Source organism: Amia ocellicauda, chromosome 21, assembly GCF_036373705.1.
Source record: "Amia ocellicauda isolate fAmiCal2 chromosome 21, fAmiCal2.hap1, whole genome shotgun sequence".
Taxonomy (NCBI): domain Eukaryota; kingdom Metazoa; phylum Chordata; class Actinopteri; order Amiiformes; family Amiidae; genus Amia; species Amia ocellicauda.
Genome location: NC_089870.1, coordinates 10540346 through 10567636, shown reverse-complemented (window position 1 = coordinate 10567636; position 27291 = coordinate 10540346). Strand labels below are relative to the sequence as shown.

General features: G+C 41.6%; 2 protein-coding genes across 4 annotated transcripts; one reads left to right on the top strand and one right to left on the bottom strand.

Annotated features, from left to right (window-relative positions):
- The first annotated feature begins 51 nt into the window (after positions 1-51).
- Positions 52-11812, top strand: atl1 (atlastin GTPase 1). 2 transcript variants are annotated; one of them, XM_066695064.1, is made up of 14 exons: positions 52-983; positions 3577-3830; positions 4049-4183; positions 4277-4381; positions 4556-4606; positions 5353-5409; positions 5774-5866; positions 6328-6466; positions 7339-7466; positions 7678-7734; positions 7835-7906; positions 8106-8537; positions 8999-9013; positions 9555-11812. In XM_066695064.1, the coding sequence occupies exons 1-14, from the start codon at positions 950-952 to the stop codon at positions 9663-9665; spliced, it is 1683 nt and encodes a 560-aa protein (XP_066551161.1). In that variant the 5' UTR covers positions 52-949; the 3' UTR covers positions 9666-11812. The 2 variants fall into 2 exon arrangements, with proteins under 2 accessions (XP_066551161.1, XP_066551162.1); XM_066695065.1 differs by lacking the exon at positions 8999-9013.
- On the bottom strand, positions 8499-25513 carry sav1 (salvador family WW domain containing protein 1). Of its 2 annotated transcripts, XM_066695067.1 has the most exons (6): positions 24953-25513; positions 22159-22629; positions 16285-16555; positions 15609-15764; positions 14482-14669; positions 8499-8574 (listed from the first exon to the last, which is right to left on the bottom strand). In XM_066695067.1, exons 1-6 carry the CDS (start codon positions 25044-25046, stop codon positions 8555-8557), a joined length of 1200 nt encoding a protein of 399 aa, XP_066551164.1. In that variant the 5' UTR covers positions 25047-25513; the 3' UTR covers positions 8499-8554. The 2 variants fall into 2 exon arrangements, with proteins under 2 accessions (XP_066551164.1, XP_066551163.1); XM_066695066.1 differs by lacking the exon at positions 8499-8574 and having other exon boundaries at positions 12430-14669; positions 24953-25511.
- Between the last annotated feature and the right edge of the window lie 1778 nt (positions 25514-27291).

Below are 27291 nucleotides of genomic sequence, written 5' to 3'. Positions count from 1 at the left end.
CATCTCCCGAGCCCCGCTGCGATTCGCTCGGCCGCCTCTGAACGCCCGCAGCGCCCCCTGCCGGCCAGCGCCCTAAATAAAGAGAGGCCGCTGTAAACAATGCATTGAAAAACGATTACAGTGTAACATGGGACTTGTGTTACAGCTGTAGCCAGGCCTGTGTTATTGACATTCATTTTAAAACGCGTTCGTCCTTATTCTTTAAAGTTTCCATTCATTTTATATTACCTCACACAAGTCGGTAAGCCAAAGTTGTCTGATGTGTCTTCTAATGTACTGCCTCGTATATGACAGTAAAGTTCAAACTAAAATATGATCAAACTGTACGCTGCCTATTCCAATGACTCGTATATGTGTGTGTGTTACAGTATCTTGTTGCGGATAAGATCATGCATTTTGAGATTGGCACGATCCAGGGGTTGAAACTGCATTAGGAGTCACGTTTCAAACGCAGGCCTGCATTCCTCGTTCAGATACAAGCTTAGACATGTTGCCCCGTTTCTGGGGAGGATTTAAAAGATGAATCCCATCATGACGTGGATAAAAAAGCCCTCTAACAAGTGAACCCCCTTTTGACATTCTCTCTTTTCATGCTGGATGTATTGCATAAATAATGATAGATGTACTTCATACAGTAAACAGACTTGAGTGTATGGCTGGCAATACCGATTTGACAGTACTATCAGAGTCAAATATAAAAGCTCCTTGTATGAACAGACATATTTCCCAGTACAAAGACCTTGTATTAGGCGAGGCGGTGGACTGCTCCCCCTGCCGGTAGAGTGTGTCGCTGCAGCGGCAGCTGAGAGTGAGGCTCCATCATCCTCCCTTTGCTGAGAGCATCTTCACAACAAGAAGGGAGCCTCCTACGTCTACATGCACACTGACGGGGCTGCTATCCATCACACAGCGCAGGCACACGGAGGGCTCAAACAGGACTCACAGCACCATGGCTCGGAATCGCAAGGACAGGAATAGCTGGGGTGAGTCCCGTTTTGACATTGCACTTTTTTTTTTTTAAGCACAACACATTTTTCAACGCTGGGGGGGGGGGGGGGGGCAACAGATGCAATTCGGGAGAGGACCACTGATGCTCTGTGTATCTGGGGGAGATTTTGCACCCATGCAGCTGGCTGATCACTGGACATCAATAATGAATTGTGTGTGCTGCTGTGCTTGTGCAGTTTTTTTTTTTTAATTATTATTATTGCCTGCTTTGTCCAGATACAATCCTGCTCTTACACCCTTCTTGCATGTTCATCTGCCTTTACATGGCAGTGCTGGCCCTGTCCAGCCTAGCACAGCTGCTGTGATAACATAAAGCCCAGACTGCACAGTGGTGTAGGCCAGTGCCTGGCTTGGGCTCTGCTCTTAAATGAGCTATAATGGCAGAATAGCGCATACGAGCCTTTATTAACACTGCTGTGAGGCTGAATATACAAACCAAGATCCTATTTGACTGTAGACTATTCAGGAAACAGATTAAGGATTTAGGGGGGAAAAGGATGCAGGCCAGTGTGTCATTTTACATTGTGTTTCCTGTTCAAATAAATCTTAAGCCACCTATTTCAGTATGATTATTATTAATACTGTAATATTATATTATTATTATAAATAATAATAAGATGAATGAATATCAACTATTTTCAGTTTATCATGTTCAATAAATGCTGTGCTAATGTGAGCTATAGGCCTAATAAGGTAAGTAAATAAGGTATTTTGTATTACATAATAATAAATAAATACTACTCTATGATAGAAGAAATACTTTTTATTCATCTAATTTATATATTTACTCTTATACTGACCTGTGTAACATAGACCTTCTGCCATCTCGTAGCTGTTCTTTAATTAAAACACATTGTGGATCCCTGTAGCCTCTGACCTTAAAATGAGAAGGGACCCACTGTGTGAGACAATATAAATAGAGTCTGATGATGGAGGTGACAGAACATGGCCCTGCAGGGCCCGAGTCACACTGGTTGGTTGTAATCTACTGTATTCTGGCTGCTGTATGCATTTACATAGTTTCGCTCTTGAGTTCATGGTGATATAATGGGCTATATGTTTCTATATTATTATTAAACAGGTTGGAAAATACACATATTATACGTTACAGAAGGTCACAGTAAAACACAAACATCTGTTGTATATTGCAAAGTAACATTCTTAATACTTAATACTACAGATTTGCTGAAATACACACAAAAAAATCAGCTATGAGAAAAAATGCATGCAAAATTAAAACTGGCCATAACGTGCTTTGGTCAGTTTCAGGTTTTATTGTGAGGGTTATGTTTTTTTCCAATAAACACATTAACACATTTCCTTTCTTCTCAAAGAAAAGTACCACAGAACAATGAAAAAAAACATCTTTCATTTATTTTTTCTTCTGTAATGCCAATTGTTTGCTCCCATATCAAAAATGTATAACTCTAGTTACAGATTTTGGCAGCCACGGAAGACAGCTTCCTGTTTTCTAGGAGTTTGTGTGTCAACCCACATAAAGCTGGACTACCAGAAGTCCTCACTTGAACAGACCGAGAATTTTGAATTTCTGTCCACTTCTTATTCTGCTGCCCCTTGTCAGTATATCCTTAAAAGGACAACATTTTGTTTTTCTTTAATATAATCTGTATATGTGTGGTATCGAAAGCCTGATTAAAATTTGCTGGTTTTGTTGATTTGAGTGATCTGATCCAAGTTATCAGTACAAAGCAATAACTAGACCAGCAGCAAGTCATAATCTAGAATCCCCTTTTCAAATTTGAGAATTCCTTAGAAGCCGTGCTGGTTATAGTTAAGCCCTTCTGCTACCTATCTGGCATCAAATGCACATTCCAGGAGTTTGGCCCTCAATGCCGTTTCTTCTGGGAACAATTTGAGTGTCACGGGTTGCTTCTACCTCGCATTTTGGCTTTGCACTTTGGCATTGTTTTTCACAGGCAAAAGCTTTCTTGCGTTTTTTTTTTTCCATCTTGTTTTTTTCATACCATAGCCTTCCCACATCCCAAAAAGGGAATTTTCACAATAGTATTTTTCCTGGACACATTTTGTGTTATTCTGACTTCCACTCTCCCATCTATTTACCTGTGTTTCGCAGCCTACATGTTGGCTAATAATTGCATTCACGGATTATTATGGTGAAACAGGCCATTTAAACTGAGTCATTGCCTGGAAAGTCTAATGCACCACCCACTTAGCAGTACAAATCAGATGATAAACATTTATCATTACTGCCTTTAACATGACACTTAGTCAGTGAGGGAATCTATTGATTTGTAACTGCCTGGTAATCCTGCTCCAGCCGATGGGCTCTGACACTAAATGAGACAGGAAGACCAGTGTTTGAAGTGGCTCTCAATTACATTACTTTTTTTATTATTTATGTTTTTAACTAAAAATAAAATCCAGTTCAAATGATCATCCAAAACAACAGGTTTTAGGCAACGTTCTCTAATCCAGTTATTTTTTGTAGCAATTTTGAAAATAATGCTGAAAACTATTCCCATCTGTTTTGGCATGAGGTGGCTCTTCAGCAACTAACCCCTCTATATGTGCTGGCTTCTTCTCTAGCTGGGGGCTTCTCCGACAAGGGGGTGTACGACTGGAGCTCCGAGGAGGAGGAGCCGGCGGGCGGGGCAGAGCCGGTGCAGGTGCTGGTGGTGAAGGATGACCACTCGTTCGAGCTGGACGAGGCGGCGCTCAGCCGGATCCTCCTTCACGAGGCCGTGAGGGACAGGGAGGTGGTAGCCATCTCTGTGGCGGGAGCCTTCCGCAAGGGCAAGTCCTTCCTCATGGACTTCATGCTGCGCTACATGTACAACCAGGTGAGAGCGTTCTGCTCCAGTGAACTGACCCCATTAGAGTATTCCCACATCCCCCGGCAGGCTGTTTCTAACTTTGTCTTTCTTATAACCACGAACACCTAATTGCTTAAAACATTTGAAAGCACACTGCGGATTTCTGACAGAGAGAGAGAGAGAGAGAGAGAGAGAGAGAGAGAGAGAGAGACTGACTCTTATCTTCTGTTGTTTGTGTTGCCCAGGGCTCAGAGCAGTGGCTGGGGGCACCAGAAGATCCACTGACTGGCTTCTCCTGGAGGGGTGGGTCAGAGAGAGAGACCACCGGCATTCAGATCTGGAGTGAGGTCTTCCTGGTGGACAAGCCGGACGGCAGGAAGGTGAGCTGCACTACTGCACACCATGGCCCTCTGTCACACTGCAGATTGGAGCTGGAGATGAACTTCACTGCTGGTTTCTCTTCCACCCTGTAGGTGGCAGTGTTGCTGATGGACACCCAGGGGACCTTTGACAGCCAGTCAACACTGAGAGACTCGGCTACCGTTTTTGCACTCAGTACCATGATCAGCTCCATGCAGGTACTGCCCTCACCCTCACTGCTGCTGCTTAGAGGAAAGGACAGCTCAGGCTAACAGGACTAGATCAGGATTATCGCCACCATTGGACAAAGACCTTTGAGCGGAGCATGTGTTCTTGTTGGTTACTCCCCAGGGGATCTGTGATTTATTCCTTCCTTGTTTTTTCTTATGCAGGTGTACAACATATCTCAGAACGTGCAAGAGGACGATCTGCAGCACTTACAGGTATTTGATTATTCTCCTGTCTCTCCACCCACGTACCAAGCTCGGGAATTCCACAGCAATGTGACGAGGCAGCCTGTTCACCCTAGTTTATATAAGCATTTAAAAATTGTAATTGTATAATTCTCTTTCCAAGAAATAAACCCAATTTCTAATGTACATCTAGAATCCGTTTCTGGATGTTGCCTATGTTTGTGACCCTGTGGGTTTCAGGAGCTTCTCAGAAAATTCCTGCGACTGCAGAGAAAAAAGCGTGAAGTCATATGGGACTCCCAGGGCATTGTGGAGGGGCATACAGAGGAAGTGATACATACCTCTGTTGATGTGAAATAGTCCGTCCTCTGTTCCCCTCTCCAAGGTTTATAATACACAGAACATGTGTATGTTTAATCCATAATGCCAGTGAACATGTAGATTGTGTTATTTAGAGATCGAAATTGCTGTCACTTTCTATAGTTCTCATATTACAGTTTTCTGCTAAAAAGTACTTTTCAGCAATTATAAATTACTGGAAACAGAACCGCATTCTCACTGAATAAGCAAAAGGGATGAGAACCGTGCGAAATGTGAACATAGAAATGTTGGTAACCCCCCATTCAGAAGGAAAGTATGTGTCTTTCTTACAAATACACACTATTCTCGTATCTGCCTGGCATCCACCTCATGTCTAGATGTTAATCTCATTCCCCGGAAAACTAACATATTTAATAAACGTATTCTTTGTTTATTCCCAATGTTGTCTTTCGCAGCTTTTCACTGAGTATGGTAGACTAGCCATGGAGGAGACTTTCCTCAAGCCTTTCCAGGTAGGTGGGGGGTGAGGTTTTCTGTTTCTCAGCAGGCTTTGGGGTAAGTTGTAAGATCCTCATGGTTTAGGCCTTTACTTGCTAATCTCTGTGCTAATGTTAAAAAATATATCATCTTCTTTAGACTGCCACACTAAAGAGAGTAAAAATTGATCGGAGGAAGAGGTGTAAATTGTGCATGTTTGTCATTTCAAATGATCACTTGAGATGTCACTTCATCTACAACTGTTTTCAAACAGATGTTGTGCTCTGGGTACTTAGTGTAGTGCTATCTGCATAATGATGAAGACAGATATTTTGTCTACCATTCCTTTGTAATGTGTGGCTGTAAGAACTGACTAGCCTCTGTGTGTCCGTCTTTCAGTCGATGATATTCCTGGTCCGAGACTGGAGCTTCCCCTACGAGTTCCCTTACGGACAGGAAGGGGGCATGAAGTTCCTGGAGAAGAGGTTGAAGGTTAGAGTTCACGTATGGATTGTTGTTCGGGTCCTTTATTTCTCTCTGTTACTGTTTTGATCTGCCTTATGATGCACAAAGAAAGGGAAATTAATGCAGGAGAAAAATAATCAAATGGGCTCTAGTGAATATCAGAGAAGGAAAGTACATATCTAGTTCTATCTTTGTAGTATGATTCACAGCACAATTAAAATCTGTTTAATACATTTAGTTCACTACTTTTAAGGAATCTACAGCTGAAGGACTTAAATGGAGTCAATTAGATTGCTGAAAGCTCAAACAGTAAAATGACTCACATTTTTAACATTTTTAACCCTGACCTTTGAAAGAATTGGTTTCTTAAGTAATAGGCTATTAAATAAGTTTGTGGGCTTCTGGATTAGTAGTTGGGCATGACCTGTCTGCTGTGTGTGTGTGTGTGTGTGTGTGTGTGTGTGTGTGTGTCCGTCCTCTGGGTGCAGATCTCAGAGAACCAGCATGAGGAGCTGCAGAACGTGCGCAAACACATCCACTCCTGCTTCACCAACATCTCCTGCTTCCTCATGCCTCATCCGGGCCTCAAAGTCGCTACCAACCCCCACTTCGATGGCCGGCTCAAAGGTACCCTCGGCAGCAAAGAGAGCTTTACTTATTTATATAAGCATAACATATATTGTGAGCTGAATATGTATAATATCGAGATTACCTGGAAGAGACAGTTGTCTGCTGTAGTGTAAAAACTATATCCCAGATTGTGTGGTCATCAGACACACCGTGCAGCTTGATTTCTCTCCTGTTCACCTCTGTACCTGGGATTAAGTTACATTTTAAAGGGGAACTCCACCGAAAATCCATAATTTCTCAGGTTATGCTGTAAATAGAAACATTCTGTGGAGTGAGTTTTTCATGTCCACCTCATGCTGTGTAGCAGAAATCAGAGATCGAGAAATAGGCTGTGACATCACACAGGTGCTAACTCTGGAAGTCAGTAGGGGAAATCTGAAAAGACACAAAAGTAATTAAAAATGAACATTTTATGCACATTCGCTTGCTCCATCTCCCTTTTTTCCGGAAGAACCATCAGTTTGTAGTCATAAAAAGTTTATTTCTTCACCCAGAAATGTCACTAATACTTTACATGATTATTTTATTTGAGGGACTGCTGTGTAGGCTGCAGCGGAGTGTGAACTGGTTCTTTTCGGTGGAGTTTCCCTTTAATCTTCAACAGAAGTACTCAAAGTTTTTGTGTTTAAAAAAATATATATACTAACTAACGTACCCAGTTTCAGAATTGAAATGGTACCAGGTCTTTGCTATTCATACTATTCATTTGGGTCATTCTTCTCCCCAGCACTGTTAAGCACATGCTGTAGATGGCAGTGTTAAGTCGAGCTGAATCCTGAACATTTTGATTTTGCACCAGTAGAACAGGCAAGACAACCTGAGTGCTGAATCAACACAGAGTTGCACACTAACCTCTCCCCTGTCCTCAGAGATCGATGGGGAGTTCATTAACAACCTGAAGGTGCTGGTCCCCTGGCTCCTCAGCCCACAGAACCTGGACATTAAGGAGATCAACGGCAACAACATCACCTGCCGGGGCCTTCTGGAGTACTTCAAGGTGAGGGGCGCCGGCTCTGTGTCTGAGCCAGATGGCTGTCAGATGCAGACATCTCTCTCCACCAATAAAGAGGATTCCTGTCATTTTCATCTGCTAACATATTTAGACCCTGAAGGGTAACATGCACAGTTGTTCTAAACACACTAAAATGGAAACTGGAAGAAAGGTGGCAATGCAATGGAGTGACTTTTGTGTTGTCTGCTTGTTGTAGGCGTACATAAAGATCTACCAGGGCGAGGAGCTGCCTCATCCCAAGTCTATGCTGCAGGTAATGTTTTGGTTACACAGCGGCGGATCAGAGCGTTTCCTCCCACATTATTTCAAACGAGATACGTGCCTGTGACCGCTCTCCTCTCTTGCTCTTCCAGGCCACCGCAGAAGCCAACAATCTGGCTGCTGTGGCAGCGGCCAAGGATCTGTACAACAAAAAAATGGAGGAGGTGAGGGCTGTGGGAGGCACTAATATGATTACTAATAGAGACTCTCTCATGTCAACAACCCAGACATCCTGAGCTCAGGTTCCTTGGCTTTAAAAGTACCCTGTAGCCCTCTGTACCTTGGCTTCAGATAGCACAGCAGGCATTAATATACCAGTGAAGTCTCAGAATGGTCCTCTCAGCTGTGTGCGTGTGTCTCCAGGTGTGCGGGGGGGACCGGCCCTTCCTGGCGCCCAGCGAGCTGCAGGCGCGGCACGGGGAGCTGAGAGAGGCAGCCCTGCAGCTGTTCCGCGGCGTCAAGAAGATGGGTGGCGAGGAGTTCAGCCGGCGCTACCTGCAGCAGCTGGAGGCCGAGATCGACGAGGTGTTCGTGCAGTACATCAAGCACAACGACTCCAAGAACATCTTCCACGCCGCCCGCACCCCCGCCACCCTCTTCGTGGTCATCTTTGTCATGTACGTGGTGGCCGGCGTCACAGGCTTCGTGGGCGTGGACGTCATCGCCAGCCTGTGCAACATGATCCTGGGCCTGGCGCTCATCACGCTGTGCACCTGGGCCTACATCCGCTACTCTGGGGAGTACCGGGAGCTGGGGGCTGTGATCGACCAGGTGGCCGGAGCGCTGTGGGACCAGGTACCTCTTGATACTCCTCAGAGCGTGAACCTCTGGCCTGAAAAAGAAAATCATGGTAGATTGTTTTATTATTATTTTTGAACTGTGCCTACCGAGAGGGTGTCCAACTTGTATAATACTGACTGTAGTTTGAGTTTTTCACAGCCTTAGAGATTGTTTTATTCAGCTTTGTGGTTCCGAGTGAATAAAATGGCTGTTTTATTGACAAATTCGGGGAAATGAATGGCAAATGTGTTTCTACATTAGACCACTAGGGAGAGCCATTGTCATGCCTGAAATGTTGTTCCTCTTCATAATGGTTCCTCCTGCAAGTCATAGTTCAGTAGTTAAATAACGAACAACCCTGCTATGAGCTGTAAAGAGAGTATTATTCTGTATGTGTGTGTATGTTGCTCGGCTGCTTCTCTGCTCAGTAGTTTTAAGATGCTGTCTCCTTCTGTTTCTTTCCTGCCTTCTTGTAGGGAAGCACTAATGAGGTAAGGGGGTGGGGCTTGGAGAACGTCCGTAGCGTTCACTGAGGGGACATCTTCACAGCCTTCATTCATAACGTCTTCACTGTGCAGTTTCAGTGAGATCGCAGCATGGGTCATCAGTGGTGTGCGCAGCTGGCGGGAAGAAACATGAATAATGCTACCTTTCTCTTTGGTCTTTCGATGATTTCAGGGTTCAGTTTGTAGCTGATATCTTCTGGCTTCCAGCAAGGCACTGTGAGCAGAAACTATATACTGACAAAGAGAGAGCAACCCCTGGCTGACACAATTGCACTGTAAAAGCTAAAGGGGGGAATCATTTACTGATATGACTATAAAACATAAGGCTTAAATATGCTTTTTATATATTTATACTGGAAATTGGACAGGTGGTCAGAACTTCAGTTACACCAAGGGTCCTGAACGCACAACACCTTTCATTTGAACTGTCTCTGTGTATTCACTGCACTTCATGGCACTTGCTAGTAGCTGCGCACTGATGGCTTGGTGCCTTGTACCCTGATCTGCCCTCTCCGTTCCTCCCCAGGCTCTGTACAAACTTTACAGCGCTGCAGCCAGTCACAGGCACTTGTACCACCATGCATTTCCAAACCCACAGGCAGAGACCCAGGAGGAGTCGGAGAGGAAGAAAAACTGACTGTGTGGAGCCGCAGCACTCAACACCGCGGGATCCGCTGCACCACTGGGGAGCATGACAGACAGAGCATAGAATCGTTACCTTTGGGCACTTCTACTATAATTTGATTGACTGGAACTGTCAGGCGATGCATACACTATAGCTAACGGGAGCAACGCGGGATTCCATACTCTGTAGCTAAATCGTACACCGGTGCAGAAGAGAGGTATGAAAATCCACGTATCGATGTGCTGTTTCCAACTTTTATTTATTCGATATTTTGTTTCTCAAGTAAAACATCTGTATATATTCATAACAAACAACACGAGACAGTGGAAATGCAGCAGTGTTTTAAATTGGGGTAAATTCTCAAGCTCTTATCGGTGGTTTAATTGGACATGATTCTTACATAAGTATAGAGGAATGATACCATCATTTGGGCAGGTCAATTTCAGCTGCAGTCCCAGAGGCCCATAAAATCCAGTCCATGCTCTTATTCTTTAGAAACAGAAACTAAACTATTTACGTACTGTATTTGCGCACTGATTCTTTTATTTTACTGCATAGCCTATCCACCAATGCATTACTGGTAATGTGAAGAAGGAATTGAATGTGAATGTGTATTTTTAAATCATATATAAATGTACATTATACATCATTTATTGAAATTGATTATAAATGAAGTGACTATTAATTCTGTGATCTGCAGTTATTTTCTTTGAAAGATTGTAGATTTGTTTAATATCTCCTGAAATACTGTTGCTTTGTAGTGAAGGGACAGGTATATATTCTTACGTTTGTATGTGAAAAGTACAATTTTAAGTGAAAGTACAAGTACACATTGTTTGTTGTCATAAATGAATAGGTAAACATACATTTTAATGCCCTGGAACCCTGGACACTAAGGTCTAGAGTTTACTCCAACTTAAATAACCCAGGCTGCACATCATCTGCCTTTCCCATAGAGGAGCGCCGTTGCGTATAGTAAAGTGGCATGTCTCTATGCTGTTACAATAGCTGCATTGTCTACTGGCGTCACTGGATGCGAGAAACGTTTTGAATGTGTTCGTCACATCTGTGCTTCTGCAACACGCATGACAGAGCAGTGTGGTCCAAACTGGTCAAAATAATGGACAGCAAAAACATGCTCAATGTGTGGGTTATACCAATTTGGACCAAACTCAATGTAAAGCACAGACCTCAAACTGAGGGCCTGTTACAGACGAGGGGAGAGAGAAACAAATGCACAGGAGGCCTGGGGATGGGTGGAAAGAAGGGAGGGAATCCAATCCAAATGGCCGAGTCACAGTAATTCATTCAGCGGACACATTGTCATTAAAATGGCACATTTCTGTTCAAAATGTTGGCAAAATCCACATTCATTTACACAACAAGAATTTTGAGAATGTGTGGGGAAAAAGATAATGCCTATTGAGAGGACACAGGGTTCTTCATTGTGAGAATAGTTTAACTGTGGAGATTCAAGAAATGGACCAAATGTTGTGGTCTAGGCTGAAGTTGTTGGACACACAACTGTACAGCTTTAGATTGACCTCCCAGGGTGTGGAAATACAAGCTCAGTTTGGTGTCAGCGAACCGGACCGGGGCGAGCACCGCCTCCCGCCTCCAAGTGTGACCACAGCCGGAAGGGGCGGAAGTCTGCCCCTGTGGCTTCTCCTCGTAAAACAGTTGCTTGTGATGTTAGAAAGCTTATGTATTTGCAAATGTGTTGGCTTGGTGGAGTACTATTCGTAGAATGTACCATGCTGAACTTCAGGAGCTCCATCAGTTTCTTTTGCAGTTCATTATTCGGAAGAAAAAATGTATTCATTTCACTCTACAGCCAGTCTAATCTGCATAATTTACGCTTTTGAATCAATGCACAATGTAGCACGTGTTTTTTTATTTTATTTTTTAAGATGTTATTGTAACTGGAGTTTTCAGAACCACTGACTAAGCAGGTGGTCCCACCAGGGTCTTACCAAAGAGGTTTATATTGTAACATTGAATCACTTATCTGATGCTTTTAAAAGAAGAAATGAACACACAGCAAAATGCTTTCCAGTCTACATTTATTGTCTTCCATGTTGTGTAATGTCACTATCCATAATGCACTATTATAAATATTTTTATTAAATGGGAAAAAAAAGCTTCCACGTTTGTGTGAACACCTAGTATGTCTCCTCACTATTTGTGTCGTTTCACCCATTCATGAGATATACATTTAAGTACTGCAAAGCTGTCCCAGGCATTAGTGCACGCCAATCACCCAAGACCAGTTCACCACTGTAGTTCCTGCCTGGCAACTGAACATTACTTGACAAACAGTGTTCACTGCCAATGCCATTCATAACACCAAGTATCACTGAAATAGTCTCTGAATTTTAACCAAAGTAAGGATTTATTCCAGCCCAATTGCCACTACATCTTTTGCACAAGCCACATCTGAAGAGTATGTAGACAAGACCTGGCTAGGGCGGACTCCACAATAAACTGCTGAGATTTTCATGACATCATAACATTTAATACATGCCTCCAGGTTTCAGTAATAATGTAAAACAGGTGGCACTTGTTTAGAGAAATCAGGTATATGAATACAGGGGGTTGGGAGGGCTATAGCAAATGTGAGGTCAATGCCAAATTGATTACTGCAAACATTGCTGAACAGAAATGCATGAATTTCATTCCAGCATTTGCTCAACTTGGCACAGGTGATCAACATTATGAGCAAGACGTACTCTGCAAACTGCACAGCGAAATGTAATCAGTACTGAGTCCAGGCATGTTCTGTTTCAAATTAAGATGTTTATTATATAGTAAGGGCACACATTGATGATATTGCAAGATTTATTATGTTCATACACCATGTATATTGCACTAGAAGTATACAAGTCATAAATAAAGATCCTGTAGATACAACAGAACCTACTCTCCTCTTGCTTACTTAGGTTTTAATTTCAAAATGTGTTTTTTTTTTTTTTTTTTTTTTTTTTTACAAAATATATTTGTACAAAATGTATCAGTCATTTGGCTTTATAAAAAAGGCCTCTTCAGAAGTCCCTGATTAAGAAAAAAACATTATTGCTGATTGCTTTCTTATTCTCCATGTCTTCGAGTGGCAGGCAATTCTCAATTTTAATATCGTTTTGAACAATGTAGTTCAGTTTTACGTAAAACTGAAGACAGACCATGACAATGATAAAATGTGGAAGAAGGACAAAGCAGTCTACAAGATGACAACACATTCGATAACCCAGATAGTGTTATAGTACTGGAGACTGGAGTATATATAACTAGTGTCCACATGAGGACAGGTCAGCCTGGTCCACACCCTCCCTAGACCTGTCCACTTAATTAAGAGAATTCAACAGACTAAACTGACTATCTGTCCCATTGTTAACATTACTTTTAAAAGAAAGTTACAGTTTATATAGTTTTTGAATGCGTCAAAGCGATAAATTCAATTACTGTACCTTGCATACAAATGTGTCCACCGAGAAAGCAAACGGCAAAAAAAATTAAAAAGATTTCAAGCAGGTTTAAAATGTAATTGTGATAGCTGCTTCTCTTATCTTTTCCAACCCAGTACTAATCCTGTAATACTTCATTAAGACAACATGGGGAATATAGACATTTCACTGAAGAGAAAGACTCTTAAATGTGATGTTTCAACCCAAACTCTCTGATATCAGAGCTAGTGTTCCAGATACTCAATACTGGGTCCCCAAGAATCGAGCGCCGTGAAGTTGTACCATCTTTGCAATCGGGAGCTGCTTTCCTGCCTTAGTAAGATTAATCAAAAAAGATTTGGAAGATCTTCTAGTTTTATACGTTTTAAATGTTTTTTCGCTTTAGAAAAGGTTGACATTCAGATTCAGAGATATTTGGAGCGCCGAGAGCACAATGCTGAGCTCTTCAAATTAATGATTAATTGAGGGCTTAGATATGGATTCCAGGTTACTAAGATAATGTTAAAATCCACTCTGGCTCAAGCTGCAATACATCAAGCAATTCTCGATCTCACGAAACCTCAGCTGAAGCCAGTAATAATATCAGCTGAAGGAGCCAAGGTGCATTTGTGAAAAGGGATTAGAATAATTTGACAGTAGCATGAAAAAAAAAAAAAAAAAAAAAGATATATTTTAATTGCTTCAATGACAGTAAGTGAATATTTAGGGATCAAAGTGTGTACATTCATTTATACACAGAAATTCAGGGGGATGTGGTCTTCTTTAATGTGAAGCTGCCCAACCTGACTGGACATCCCAGACTTTCAATTGAAAGAAAGGTCCTGGCAGAGCTTATACGGGATTGGAATCGGTACATGTCCATGAATTTAGTAAGAAAAATAGGAATTCATGATCTTCAACACAGTCATTCAACAGATGTAACAGAGGCCAACCAAAGATAAAAAATGAAGGTGGGGGAGGTGACTGCAACAGAAACCACTGCTCTCGTCACACGCTGCTCCAGGTGTGAACAATGCTGACAAGAGTAGATGTTGTCTCAAAACCACCACACCAAATGTTCTCTCTCCTTTAAGGACCTCCAGCTCTTCACCCATTCCTTCGCTCTCTGGCTCCAGAGCAGTTGTACTGGAGAGATTCTAGATATTTAACCCATTTTCATTGACATAAAAGCATTGGCATACCACTGCTTTCAACCTGGCAAAAGGCCACCACTAATTTTGGTTCAAATTGCGAAGGCACAAGTACGTATGAAGGGAATTAATTTTTGTCCCCCCCATCCAAAACCTTAGGAACTGTGATCCCCACGAGTGGAGTCATAAGCTGCACCATGGTCGTCCCCCATCACTTGTTCCCGGTGAAGTTCTTACTGTGCTGCTGGGCGTACCACTGCTGCCGCTGTTTGCGGGTGTCCAGCTCAGTGAGCAGGGCCTGGCGGTAGGCCTCGTAAGACTTGACGATCCTCTCCAGCTCCTTCATGAACAGCAGCTTCAGCATACCCTGGTACGTGTCCAGATCCACCAGCTGGAACAGCTCCCACTTCAGGATGTGGTCGTACCTGCCGAGTCACACAAAACAGGGCTAGGAATGGGAGGCCACCTCATGCCTGCACAGTGCCAGGGCTGTTTGCCAATCCCTGTATGTTCAAAAAATGGATTGGACACTAAAGTGTACCAGATCAGGTAAATGGGATTTTGCTAATTCGATGCTCAGGGACCATGGAAGTGAAATTCCTACTGTACCTTTCCTTGGAATAACAAAACTTCACAACAAAAACAGTTTGGAAGGCAAGGGGTTAAGCAGCACTGGACGCCATTAAAAAAAAACTGGCTTTGTTCCAGGCTTAGAGAGGCATTTCTGAGGTCACAGTGTCTCCCTGAATGTTGACAGAACAGCAGGTCAGCAAATAAATCCTGTCATCAGCGGTTTCAGGATACCGAGCACCATGACTGCTAACACAACGAATAACCCACTCACTAACACAGGCCCACCCCTCGTGCACTTTAACATCACAAAATCACCTTTAACTAATGCTGCACTACAAGATGAATTCTGCACATGTGGTTTAAAGTTACCAAATGTGTAAAGTACATTTCAGATGTCTGTAATGCCGGCCGCTGTGTTAAAGCCGAGTAATCACAAGTTCAAAGCAAAACTCATCTGGCAGTTCCATATTGCTTTTAAAACATCTCATTCTTAAATCTGTACCACCCCCAATAATATAAACTTGGAGGGATGGTATCTAATGTAAATGGAAGCAGAACTGAACCTACAGCTGTAGAACTTCATGTTTTGCAACATATCTAGGCACTTAATTACTAAATTAGTTTCTTCAATTCACCATGTTTCCAGGTGAGAAACAAGTGTTTCTATAAATCTGCATGTCAGTCATTCAGACCAGCAGGGCATCTCCATGGACTCCACTGGTATGTACACACTGAAACATTAAAATATCAAGGGCAACGGACAGACGGACTCCAGCAGATGCTTTACTCACTTGAGGGGTGCTCTTGCATAGACCTGCAGCCAGTCTGGGATCTCGGCCGTGTGGTAGGGGTTGGCTGGCACAAGAACAGGCTGGTTGCGATCAGCCTGGCGAGGCTGGTAGGCCACTGGAGGAGGGAGAGGAGGTGGCTGGTCATATCGAGGGACACTGGAGGAGGAGACCGATAGACTGAGTGGAACATCGCAGACACACAAACCCAAAAGCATTGATAGGCGTCTCAGCTTCACTTTTCACACGGACAGCAGTGCCATGTGTCGGGCGAACAACCGTGACACAGACTCAAATAGTTCACAAACAAAGTATACTTCTGTTTTCTCAATATCGTTTTTTGTGGTTGTAAATTGTTTTTTCCATGTGGCTGTTAAAGCTGAACAACATACAATGCGTACATCTCCATTATTTCAACTACTGGCAAAGATGTTTCCCACAGAAGCAATTTTACAGTTTGGTCTGTCACAGCTGTTGAACAATTGTGTCCATTTATATTTTCTTCTAGAATGCTATTACTGCTCTACAAGAAGTAGGAAGTACAGGGTGAAAGAACAGATTGCTCATCACGAAGGGGAAATCCAATGTGTTCATAACATATAAGTGGAAAAACAGGAGAGGGGAAAAGCAAGGGGCTGGACTGCTGAGATGTGAAAACCGCAGGAGCATGTGAGGATACCTTGGTGCGCAAGGGTGCCTGTACTGCGCCCTCTTATTGATGTGGTCGACGTAGTAAACCCCAAACTCTGCCGACTCCACCTTCTCCCAGCCCGGGGGCAGCCCCTCCCGCTCCAGGGGGTGGCTCCAGTGGGTGGTGTTGGTGTTATGGTCGATGTAGTACTTCCTGCCACGTATGGTCCAGTCCACTGTCCAACCAGCAGGCAGTGGCAAGTCCTCCCCACTGGGACTGGCCAGGTTCCCCAGAGACTTAGCTTGTATTCGTCCGATAGCTGAGGATGTTCAAAAGCAGGGAAGTTAGGTCAGGGACAATTCATATCAGAGTGCTCCTCCTCAGAACATCACCTCTCCTTTGCTATATCCTGCTCAATGGTTTCCTTTTCACTTATTTGAAATGCCTCTGACATTGAACTGCATTCTTCTTACAAAGAATTTATAAACAATGCTGTTCCAGCATTAAAATCTTTAAATATTCATAAACCAAACAAAGAAAACAAGAGAGTTCAGGGAAAGTACTGAAGAGGGCTTGGCTTTGGGAAAAATACACCCAGAGAGAGAGAAATAATTTGCACATGGGTTTTAATTGAAAAAATATCAGTATATCATTGAAAATGAGGCCAGCCATCACGGAGCTCCTCTGGGACAGGACATTGTTTGGGAAAATGCCATCCCTCGGATGGGCCGGGGCAGTCGCCGGTGCCCATGCTTGTCTGCTGAACGGGGAAGACAGCCGACATCAGCGGAGGAATGCAGCACATGCAATAATACAGAATCTGATCGTACACACCACTCCACAGCGGTTAACATAATGCCTTTTTGCGTTGTATATTACAGCGGTTGTTTTTAAGACACCGGGAGAGGAAGAAAATAGTCAACAGCTCCACTAAAGTAGATTATGAGACTTTCAAGGAACTTCTAATTACTTAAGGAGATACAACACTATTGTTTGGATTACATTATGTACAGTAAACCAATGCAACAACTTCAAGGGGAAACATACTTCATCTTGTCAAGTGTCCTAATAAAAGTGGAATTAAGTGAAAAAGTGACCTTTAAAAACAGGGTACAACAAGATTTGGTCTTATGGGCAGACTGTAAATAAATTAACAGAAATCTGCTTATGCAATGTCATTTCCCTACTGAAGCAACATCAGATTGAACAGATTATGCTTAAAGGTTTTTCTTCTCCACAGAGAAAATTCTTGTGGCATATGATGGGCTTTCATTGTTTTTGTGCAAGTTAAATGAAAACATCCCAGCATATTTTAATTTCTGGTATTACTGTCAGGCTTTAAGAAAACACCAGTTCACTCAAGTGAACCATGGATAAAACACAGAATATTTAAACTGCAACACACAGAGGAATGAAAAATGCAGCATGTCTGAGCTGTCATCTGTGTATGCTGTCTAAATTCTACAATGATCAGAATAGTATATCTAATTCACATAGGTGAAAAAATAAAAACTTATTTATTACTGTGAGCTGGGTACCAGTACAATTCTGACAATGATTCATCGTTGGGAAAATGTTTGCATATCTTAACCTCATTCATGTTTTTAAAAATAACAATGATAACTCAAGCCACAAACTCACAGTGCAATGTGAACGAACACTGTAGTATGGCCCGCATTTAGAGAAAATGGTGGGAAGCATAAATCTCCTCCCAAGACAGGAAAGACCCGAAGCCCTGCCCTCTGATTAAAACAAGAGCAAGTCCAAATAAACTACAGGGGAGTTTACACTAACACCCACACAGATGGCCTGCAGACTGGCTGCAATAGAGGAATCTTATGGTCATGGCATGCTGATGAATAATACTGAGCACCAGGGAATTCATTTTTCCTACAGTTCTAGCATCAGTAAAATAACACTTAATTTGACTTCACCCTGGATATCTCATTCTTTTGGAATATAGTAAAACCTATGTATACTTTTGGAGTATTAAGTTAAAATCAATTACATTTATACCAGTACATCCAAATATCACTTCTGATACCATTTTGACTGGAGCAGATAAAGCCCTTTAGAAAAGACCATTAGCCTGGAATATAGAGTCCAACTTGTCAATGCTGCATTCTCTAACTTTCATAAAGGTGTATTAAAATAAACTTACAATCTAACCACTTTCCATAAAAATATTAGGCTATATAAAGTTAGAGCAATCCCTGAATACAGGAGCTTTTCACACACCAATAAAGTGTGCAGAAATATTGGCATCATGCCTTGAACCAGAAACATTTTTCTTTTCAAATTTTCCAAAGAAGAATGAAAAGAAGGAAAAAAAAAAAAAGGTTTAGTAGATTGGCAGCACCAGACTGATAAATTCTGCATTCAAACGCAAACTCCGGACGCCAGCTGGTGAACGGCTGGAATGTCAGACGGTTCCACTGAAATCCGTCCTCCTAAAGCACAGTAAAGCACATTAGCTTTGCTCATGATTTATGTGAAAGTAAATTTATAGAAGGCATTGCAGTGCTGAAATGTCTGAAAGGGAAATCAACAAACTAGTCTATAAAATAATAAAGATCACTGCTCCTGATGGATTCAGTTTCCATCTCTCAAGCTTTCCTTACTGTCAGAAAGGAGCGAGGTTATGAAAAAATAAAAGACAACCCTGTTTAAAGCATGAACACTTCTTACAAAAGTTTTATACCAAACATTATGTGATTCTCATTTAAACAGTTAATAATCAAATCCACGTCAGTAAATCGACAATGTCACTATGATCATTTAAACCTACAGTCATAAAAAGTGTTACTGAAACACACTGGCACTAATATAAAGCAAGCAAGATCAAAGTCTGAACCCTGGTAGAAAGTCCTTTGAGCCTTGCTGCTGGATGAAACATGAAAAGATGACAGACAAGTGCAGCATGGCCGCTGTCAAAGGCAACCCTGTGGCCTGCACACTTTCATCCCAGGTCTGGGCTTCTCAAGAATTTCCCCTTCCACACTATACAGATAAATGCTTTAAATCAACCATTTAATCTACAGACCAGTCAATATGTGTTTAATGGAATGGAAAATATAGCCAATTATTTTGTTGTTGCGGTTGTGTTAACTTAACTGCAATCCCAGACTCGTTCAGGTTTAATTTAATCATAATTCTTGCCGTTTACAAACACAAGTGCAATTACAAACAAGTGCAGTAGGGTAATGGAGTGTGCGTTGTGCAGTGTTTCACAGAACATGGGTGCAAACTGTGTCCGATTTACACAAATGTGTAACATGATATTGCCCCAAAAATTAAGTGGAATATATTGGTGGGGTCGCCAATCAACTTATTTGCCACAATAGCTGCATTATTTTCATTTACAAAGATTGTGCCAACTTATCCATGTGGTTCTCTGCTGTATTTTTCCCAGGGTATTGAACATATTGATTTTGCTTCAAATATCAGTGATAAAACACTCCCCCCTCACCCAATGTAATTTTACTTGTTGAAAAACGTATTAAAATGTACTAAAGTTCTACTCGAATTTGAGTTTGATTGCCTTCAAATACTTGCAAACAACCTATATCATGATCAGGAGATTACAGTCCAACAGATCCAAACTTAGCGCTCATTGTGACAATTATACTTTAAGCTTCAGATAATCGTTAAAATCACAGATACTCCAGTTTAAAGCCATGATAAAGCTTGTTTAAATAAACATGCAAGTTTACAAAAATGGCAGTTGTGCTTTTAAAACTTTTCACTACTTTCTTTTAAATGGCCTATATTTAAAATAGCTTTGTAAACCAATAACTTCAGACAACTAAAAAGGGCTAAGTATGGACTGCACAGAGAGATATGAAAATCTTGACTTCGCAGGGCAATGAATTTATTTCACCATGTCGAATGTCTCCCTTCCAGACACTGATAAACTGGAAACCACCTAGTTTCATTCAGAACATCAGCAATACTGCCTGCCCTGAGGCAATCGTTATTGTATTTTTAATCTGACCACTCACAGTCAAAGACACATTGTCAGATCGCAGGTAAACCCAACCTTCGTACAAAGGTAAGAAATCAAGGCTACACAGGTCATAAAGGCATAAAGGTACAATTATTAAAAACACAAAATGTGTCCTTACAGAATTTCTGTGCATGCTTTGAACTGATAAAGTAAACATTCAAGAATCTCAAATACTGCTGCACAAAGAATCATACTGATGACAGCAGAAAAAAAAAAACTGAACCAAGACGTTAAGAAGAGCCCCCATACGAGTGGCACAGAAAACCACAGTCTTCATGGCTAGAATAACCCACATTCCAACAGCATTCAAAGCCGCCTATATCCTCCCCATCTCCTACAGTAATTGAATGTTTAGTCTCAGTGTTCAAGAAACCAAATTGCATGTGTAGCAACTAAGTGAAGCTTCCCAAACAAAAGCTCCACTGCATCAATGATCTACAACTGCAAATAAATATTTCTGAAACATTCCAATAGAAAATGTAGGCTATATATTATTTAACCTTGTTTGCTCTATTATGAAATTGAATAAACAGGAACTACAGTTTGCTTTACAATATTTATGAAGAGGTTTTATTGTTGCTGATCACCATGCTGTTAAATTTATGTTTTGTACTTAAACTTTGTATAGATGTTTGGACTGTCCAAAACAGGCCTTGCTAGAGGGTCAAAACGTTAACGAGGGATGTTTAAAGGCATTTTAAATGTTTAATATTTGCACAGCTTTCCAATTATGGGTGTAATACTTCATTCAGTCCCCCATCTCAATATACATTTTAATGTTGTCAGAAATTAGTAGATGTACCAAACAAATGATAGATTTACTGTAGCAGTAGTCAAAAGTGTGTGTGTGGGTTTATACAATATGCTAAAGGCTGCATCACTATAGTAAACAGTGCAGTAATGCACACCGAGCCACAAATCTAATCAAAACACACTCTCTGTGTGATTCCAGGCTTTCTTAAAGCTGTAAGCACAGATTCCTTAAGCAATATGCATCTGAGCAGCTGGAGAAAGTCATTTTATTTCTATGTTGCAATGAGAGGCATGTTAAACAATATTACACTGTACTACAGTTAGAGAGAAAGAGAAAAGGGACAGCATCACATGATGAGAATCATTTTTACACTTTTCAATAGTTTCCATGTGTGGAGGTCTCTAGGGCTTTTGTGATGCCAGAATCACTGCACGGACTTCAACTGATATAAAAGGGAGTCTAAGGAGAGTTTCTGTACCTTCCGGTTGGTAGATTTTGCTTTAAGAGACATAACTTTCTCATGAAATCACAGTAGAAATGCTAGCCTTTTACAAAGCTACCTATAAAAGGAATGCAATATATCCACACAAATGGAAGAAAAAAAAAAAAAAACATCTTATAGTTTAAATACAAAATGATGTAAAATGACGAAATACTGTATAGAGAAAATAAGACTTGTTTGGTAAATCACAATCTTGGTCTAAAAAATGCTAAATGGGATCTATGTTGATAAAGAAAAGCATTTTTTGCATGTCATTGAATTAATTATATATGTATGTATAATTTGTGCAGTTACAAATATAAGAAAATACCTTTCTTGTCAGAAAAATGTGTGATGTGTCACTTGGTGTGTGCAAGCCTGGGCTAGTTTGTCACCTGGCCTTAACAACTTAGCAGCCTTGACTGGGGTAACGCCACTGGGTGACTGATAATGACTTCTCTCTAAAAGCTAACAATATATACTGTGCCACAAGAACCAATTAACATTCTTCTTCAGCCTAATGATGAGAAGTACTGCAACACATGAGTATTTTGATACATTTAGCATAACAATACTAACAGAACAAATACAAAATAATGAGGAGATGGACCTACAAACAGAACAAACTACAAACTACAAACTACTGTAACGCAGACACAAGGACAACATGCTTATGCTTACCAGCTGGGTGTCTGCCTTGGGACTGAGGGGGAGGGGGCCCTCTTTGGAAAGGGTCGCTATTATGTTCATAGTATCTAAAGTCCTCATGAAAGCGGTCTGGCACATGCCGCCGTCGCTGCTGCCCTTCATAGTATGGGTCAGGGGGGTAGTAGTAGCGGGCACCGCCGCTGGCTTCTCCGTTCTCCGCCACAGGGTTCACCTCCGTGAGGAAGGACTGTGAGGAGCCGCCATACTCCCGCGGCAGGTCTCCCAGGCTGCGTGGCAGGTAGGGGGGTGCAGACAGGCGATGGCTCTCTCGTCGAGCTATCTCGTGGGGGGGACGCTGCACAGGAGTGCGCAGGAAACTCTTGTTCCTGGAGACTACCGGCTCACTGGGCCCCACAGGGTACCCAGAGGGCCCCGGCTCCGGGAGAGGGATCTCTGCTCGTCTAGGGATGGTTGGCCCATGCCGTATGAACGAGGGCATCAAGTCTGCAAGAGGAGAGAAGACAGAAGCACTGCTGATTAAGAGGACTAGGGAAATCACATTATGCAGACTTCCACATGTTCTTTTGCATAATTATCATATTATACAAAGTTTACCAAGAACTAGTACAGCATCCAAAACTCAGTTTCACTTTATAACAATATTTTGTTTCGTTGACAAAGTCTTGATTTAATTTGGCATTCATGAATTAGTAAAATAAATGCCTGACTATTCCAGTCGGGCCAAAACAGGAAAAAGAAAAAGGGCAATGGGGGACAACTCCCCAAGAATACATCACAAACTACTTCAAACAGGCTGTGTTCGGACTTGGCAAATAGCTTCTTAAAAACTAAAACTAAAAACTCTTAAAAGTCCATGAGACAAGACAAATGCAAAGTAGATTACAATAGGAAATATGAAATCACTTGTGTAGAACTGCACATATGATTAACAATCAGGTGAAACACTATGCCCAAAGTTTGGTTTTGTGTTTAAACTGCAGAAGAAGGCTAGCCAAAGAAATTAGAGAAGTCAATTACATCTTCAATAAGATAGTGCTGAATGTATTGTCTGCTAAATGACTTAAAACATTTAAAAAAATATAACTAATTGGCAGACTTGGAGCTTCAACTGGATCTAGAATGTAAGTGATGGATCGTGATACAGAAGGCAGGCTAGGAATTCCTGTTGGTTGAGTAAAGTAATTACTAGTCAAATAGTTTCAGCTAGTACAGTCAAATGTGCCTGGTTTGAATAGCAAATGACCTGGGGGGTCAAGCCAATGGATCAACAAACCAGTTGTCCACAATATGTAATTGAAGGAACATGTTTGTCAAAACATGCATATATAGAGATTATTTTTAAAGTAAAAGTAATTTAAATTGAAAATATGCATAAAGCCAAATCATCGTGGCTTTCTGGTATGTTTGAAACTATTCTTGAAAGAATAGTTTCCATTACTGTTTAAACTAGGCAATTTCACTGATATAAAGGGATGTACAAAGGGTGTTCGCCCATCACTACCCGAGTTTCATTGAGTAATTTCTTGAAGGAACTGAAGAGTTATCTTTACCTATGCATCTGGAAAACTTGTTTTAGACACCTATAACTCTTTGGATACCTAAATCTAATGTCTCAATAGCACTAAAAGACTAAGACTAAGACACACATCTTCAGATCTGGTAAGGGGACAATCATGAAAATGACTTGCTTCAGTGTGTCCTGTTAACTGGTCCGATGATCTTAGGAGCGAGTCCACTGAGTCACAATTTGGTGAACTGTTCCAATGCAGTCTACTAAATTACTCAACTTTAATATCCAGACAGAAAATATATGGTTTTGGATGCCTAGGTTACACATGACTAACTTGTTTCCTTCAATAAGTGCCTACCGTATGTAGCTAAGAAATATAAAGAGCGCACAGGCAGTGCCAGTCAGGTATTAAGATCTGAATGTGGGGCCGGTGACATCATTCATCCACACACAAAATCTGTTATACTGACATCACTGAAATGTTTGAGCAATTCTGTAGTAAAAAGACTCCGATAAAAACAAAATGAAAAGACACCTCTTATACTTGTAAAACACTGCATCATTTCTTTGTACCCTCTCAACATTAAAGAGCAACTTCAAAGGACATTCACAGCTTTCATCTTGACACCAGTTATACCCTCTGAAGTAACCTGAGAACTGAATTTATAAGAGCAAGTATAGGTTTTAAAAAGTGTAGCCTACATCTTTAATAATGACCTGAAACAGAAGGAATAGCAATTAAATCCAAAGCACTACTTTTAAAGTAAAAAGCACAAAAAGCTGTTCAGTCATCTAATACAATGTGTTAAAATGCATGTTATTCATTTTGAATTCAATTGTGAACTGAAGTTAAGAATATATCCGATTTACAATAAACACTGATCAGCAGTTCAAACTGCAAATAAAATAATATGAATGACTATTTTTCATTGGGCACTTTTCTAAAGCCACTGTGTGTTGCTTGCTTGTTTACTACTGACTGTCTGTTCAGTGTCTCCTATGGGAACTGAGCTCTGCTCCCTTCTGCTGGCCCTCTGGGATCCCAAACTATTTTAAAAAGATGATGGAGACACAGCCAGCTGATTCCTGTGTCGCTAAACCCTCCCCAAGAAGGGACACTGCGGTCTGGGTCATCGGCCGAGTTAAATACAGCTATTAAAAGGTGTTCATAACTTGGGAGCAACGTCTTGGGTGTGTGCAAAGTTGCGTTTGCAAACTCTGTAGCACAAACCTGTACGTGTCCCTGTGAGTGAGACCAGGGCACACAGTAACACATGCCATAATAAAGACACTCACTTCTCAGCAGGGGCGACGTCTCCTTCTTCACGTACTTCCCGTGCACCTCGGCGGGTTTGGACGCTTCGTTTTTACTCTTCTTTCTGGAAAGCATAACTCGCAGGCTCAGGGGGCACCTCAACGCCACGAAACCACCCCGGAGCCCCTGGGAAAGACGTCCACACCGCGGTATACGAGCTCGAAGCGGACAAGGGGCATTTTTCCGTGGTTCGTCCGGGCAGAGGCGTCGGTTCAGTTCTCCCTGCCAAATAATGCGCTCCGGACAGCCCGGGCCAGTGGTGGAGGCACGCTTGAAGTGATTTTACGTGAACACTGCGCTACATTTTAATGCTGTACCCAGTAATAGGGCACCAGCAGTTTTTTTTTCCGCCTGCCTGCCTGTTGTTCGTGCCCCGGTCCCAGTCCGCTCCACTCCACTCGCAGACTTGCCTGCTCCTCAGAGGCTCCCTCCAGGGCGCAGAGGCTGCTGGGAGCGGTGACGCGCTTGCCCTCCGCTGCGGGGCCCTGAGGCCGGGGGAGCAGTTCCCATGCACTGCCGCTGTACAGCCTGGCCTAAACGCAGGGCGGAGCTGATGCTCTCCTCTGTGTGATCTGTCCTCCTAAAAGCGTTTCAAATGTTACACACAATTATAAGCATTACTTATAGGGAGAGATGTCACATTCCAGATGTTACAGATGTTGTCAGTTATAAATGCAAAAGCCTCTGTCAGTCCTATACTACACGATTTATCAACGCAATTGCAGCAGCTTTTACACAATTTTACCACATTTATACCATGTTGTTATCATGCTACACTACTGCATATTGCCATGTTTTACCATGGTACATCAACTCAATAATATACCCAGTAATATGTAATATATATATATAATTATTGAATGTATAGCAAAATGCTTTTTGTGGGGTATTCGTGGGGCAATATTTTTGAACACAAATCAAAACAAGGATGCAATTTTAAGTGATACAATACCACACCAATATTAGAAATATATTCCGAAATTAACATTTTAACTGAGTTATGGAAAGTGCCATACAACTCCGGTACAGTACTTTCTTCCCTCTCCGGCACTGAATCCAAGAGACAGAAAAGTATAACCTCAATTCATTCCAAAATTAAATAGATTCCAGATTTTCGAATTAAGAATGCCTGATGACTTGATGCAAAGTATGGCACATGGTAATAATAAACATGGACTGAGCTCAGAAACTAAAGTAGGTTACTTACAGTATTTCAACCACTGCTAGAAAGGTTGCACACAGACTATTGCACATCGGTCACGATTTTTCTTTTTTTCTTCTTCTGGTACTAAAGCTTATGATATAGTGCACATGCGTTTAGTGTTTAGAGTTAGAGATGGAACATCTGGTTTGATTATAGGTTCTGTGGTAAAAGAAAAACTTGTTAATGTTGCAGTTTCTCGTCTTTCCAGTGAGTCATAACGTTAAATTAGGGAATAATGCCAATTCTTGTTTTACATTTTTGTACATTTCTGATCATAGAGATTCATCAATCTTGCAAAGCTGCACAATTTGATTGTTGCTCAGGATACTTCTCTTCTCTTCTTCTGCTTTGGAAAAAAAAATCCAGTTTGATTTATTAGTAAGATATTACATTGTAAAGGAATCCAATTGTTTTATATATTAAATAAACAAGGTGAAGGTGATATCTTCATCCAACAGTCAATTGTTTTAGGTAAATTCTGGTCTGTTTCCTTTTGTTACCTGTACCAGTGCCAGACACCTGTTGATTTTCAGTATGCATGTAGAAAAAAAAACACCATGTAATGTCGATATTCACACTTTCTTGTTACGTACAACATTCGTCTCCTGTCTTGCTTAATTCAACTTAACTCAAGGCAAGTCAATTGCCAAGTTATGAGACGGAAAAATAATTAAAAGCACTGAAGGTGTTCAGAGACTGAAAGCGCAAAGTCATTTTTCAAAGTTTGGAGTGAATGTATGTAAAATAATTCTACAGATATTAAATTCCTCCAGTAGCCACCTGTAGAGAATAGTTTGTTTTTCCTGGTCTGGAGAACCATGATGGACTTGGACAACACTCCTTACATGTTAGCACACAGAGAAGATAAACAGCGTTCAGGCAGTGCTCAGGGGAAATATAGCACATTGTTTTGGCCTTGGGAAAGGAGACCCGTCCCTGTGCTGCGTTACGCCTCTTCCTCCCAAACACCAGCTGACATCCAGATAAGGAGGTGAGCGATCATGTCCCTGCACAGAGGACACAGTGATGACAGATGGGGACCCAAGATGTTTGATTTCCCCAAAGACAGATCTCTCCTCCAAAAACTTCCTCCAGCAGGACAAGCCAAACCCAGTG

Excerpts from the sequence above, each read along its gene's own strand:
- sav1 (XM_066695066.1), bottom strand. The coding sequence starts at position 25,046 with ATGCTTTCCAGAAAGAAGAGTAAAAACGAAGCGTCCAAACCCGCCGAG. Across the intron at positions 16,556-22,158 it reads CCAAGGCAGACACCCAGCTG|CTATCGGACGAATACAAGCT; the intron begins GTAAGCATAAGC and ends GAACATCCTCAG. Across the intron at positions 15,765-16,284 it reads AGGCACCCTTGCGCACCAAG|TGTCCCTCGATATGACCAGC; the intron begins GTATCCTCACAT and ends CTCCTCCTCCAG.
- atl1 (XM_066695064.1), top strand. The coding sequence starts at position 950 with ATGGCTCGGAATCGCAAGGACAGGAATAGCTGGG. Across the intron at positions 7,735-7,834 it reads ATCCCAAGTCTATGCTGCAG|GCCACCGCAGAAGCCAACAA; the intron begins GTAATGTTTTGG and ends TTGCTCTTCCAG. Across the intron at positions 7,907-8,105 it reads ACAACAAAAAAATGGAGGAG|GTGTGCGGGGGGGACCGGCC; the intron begins GTGAGGGCTGTG and ends GTGTGTCTCCAG.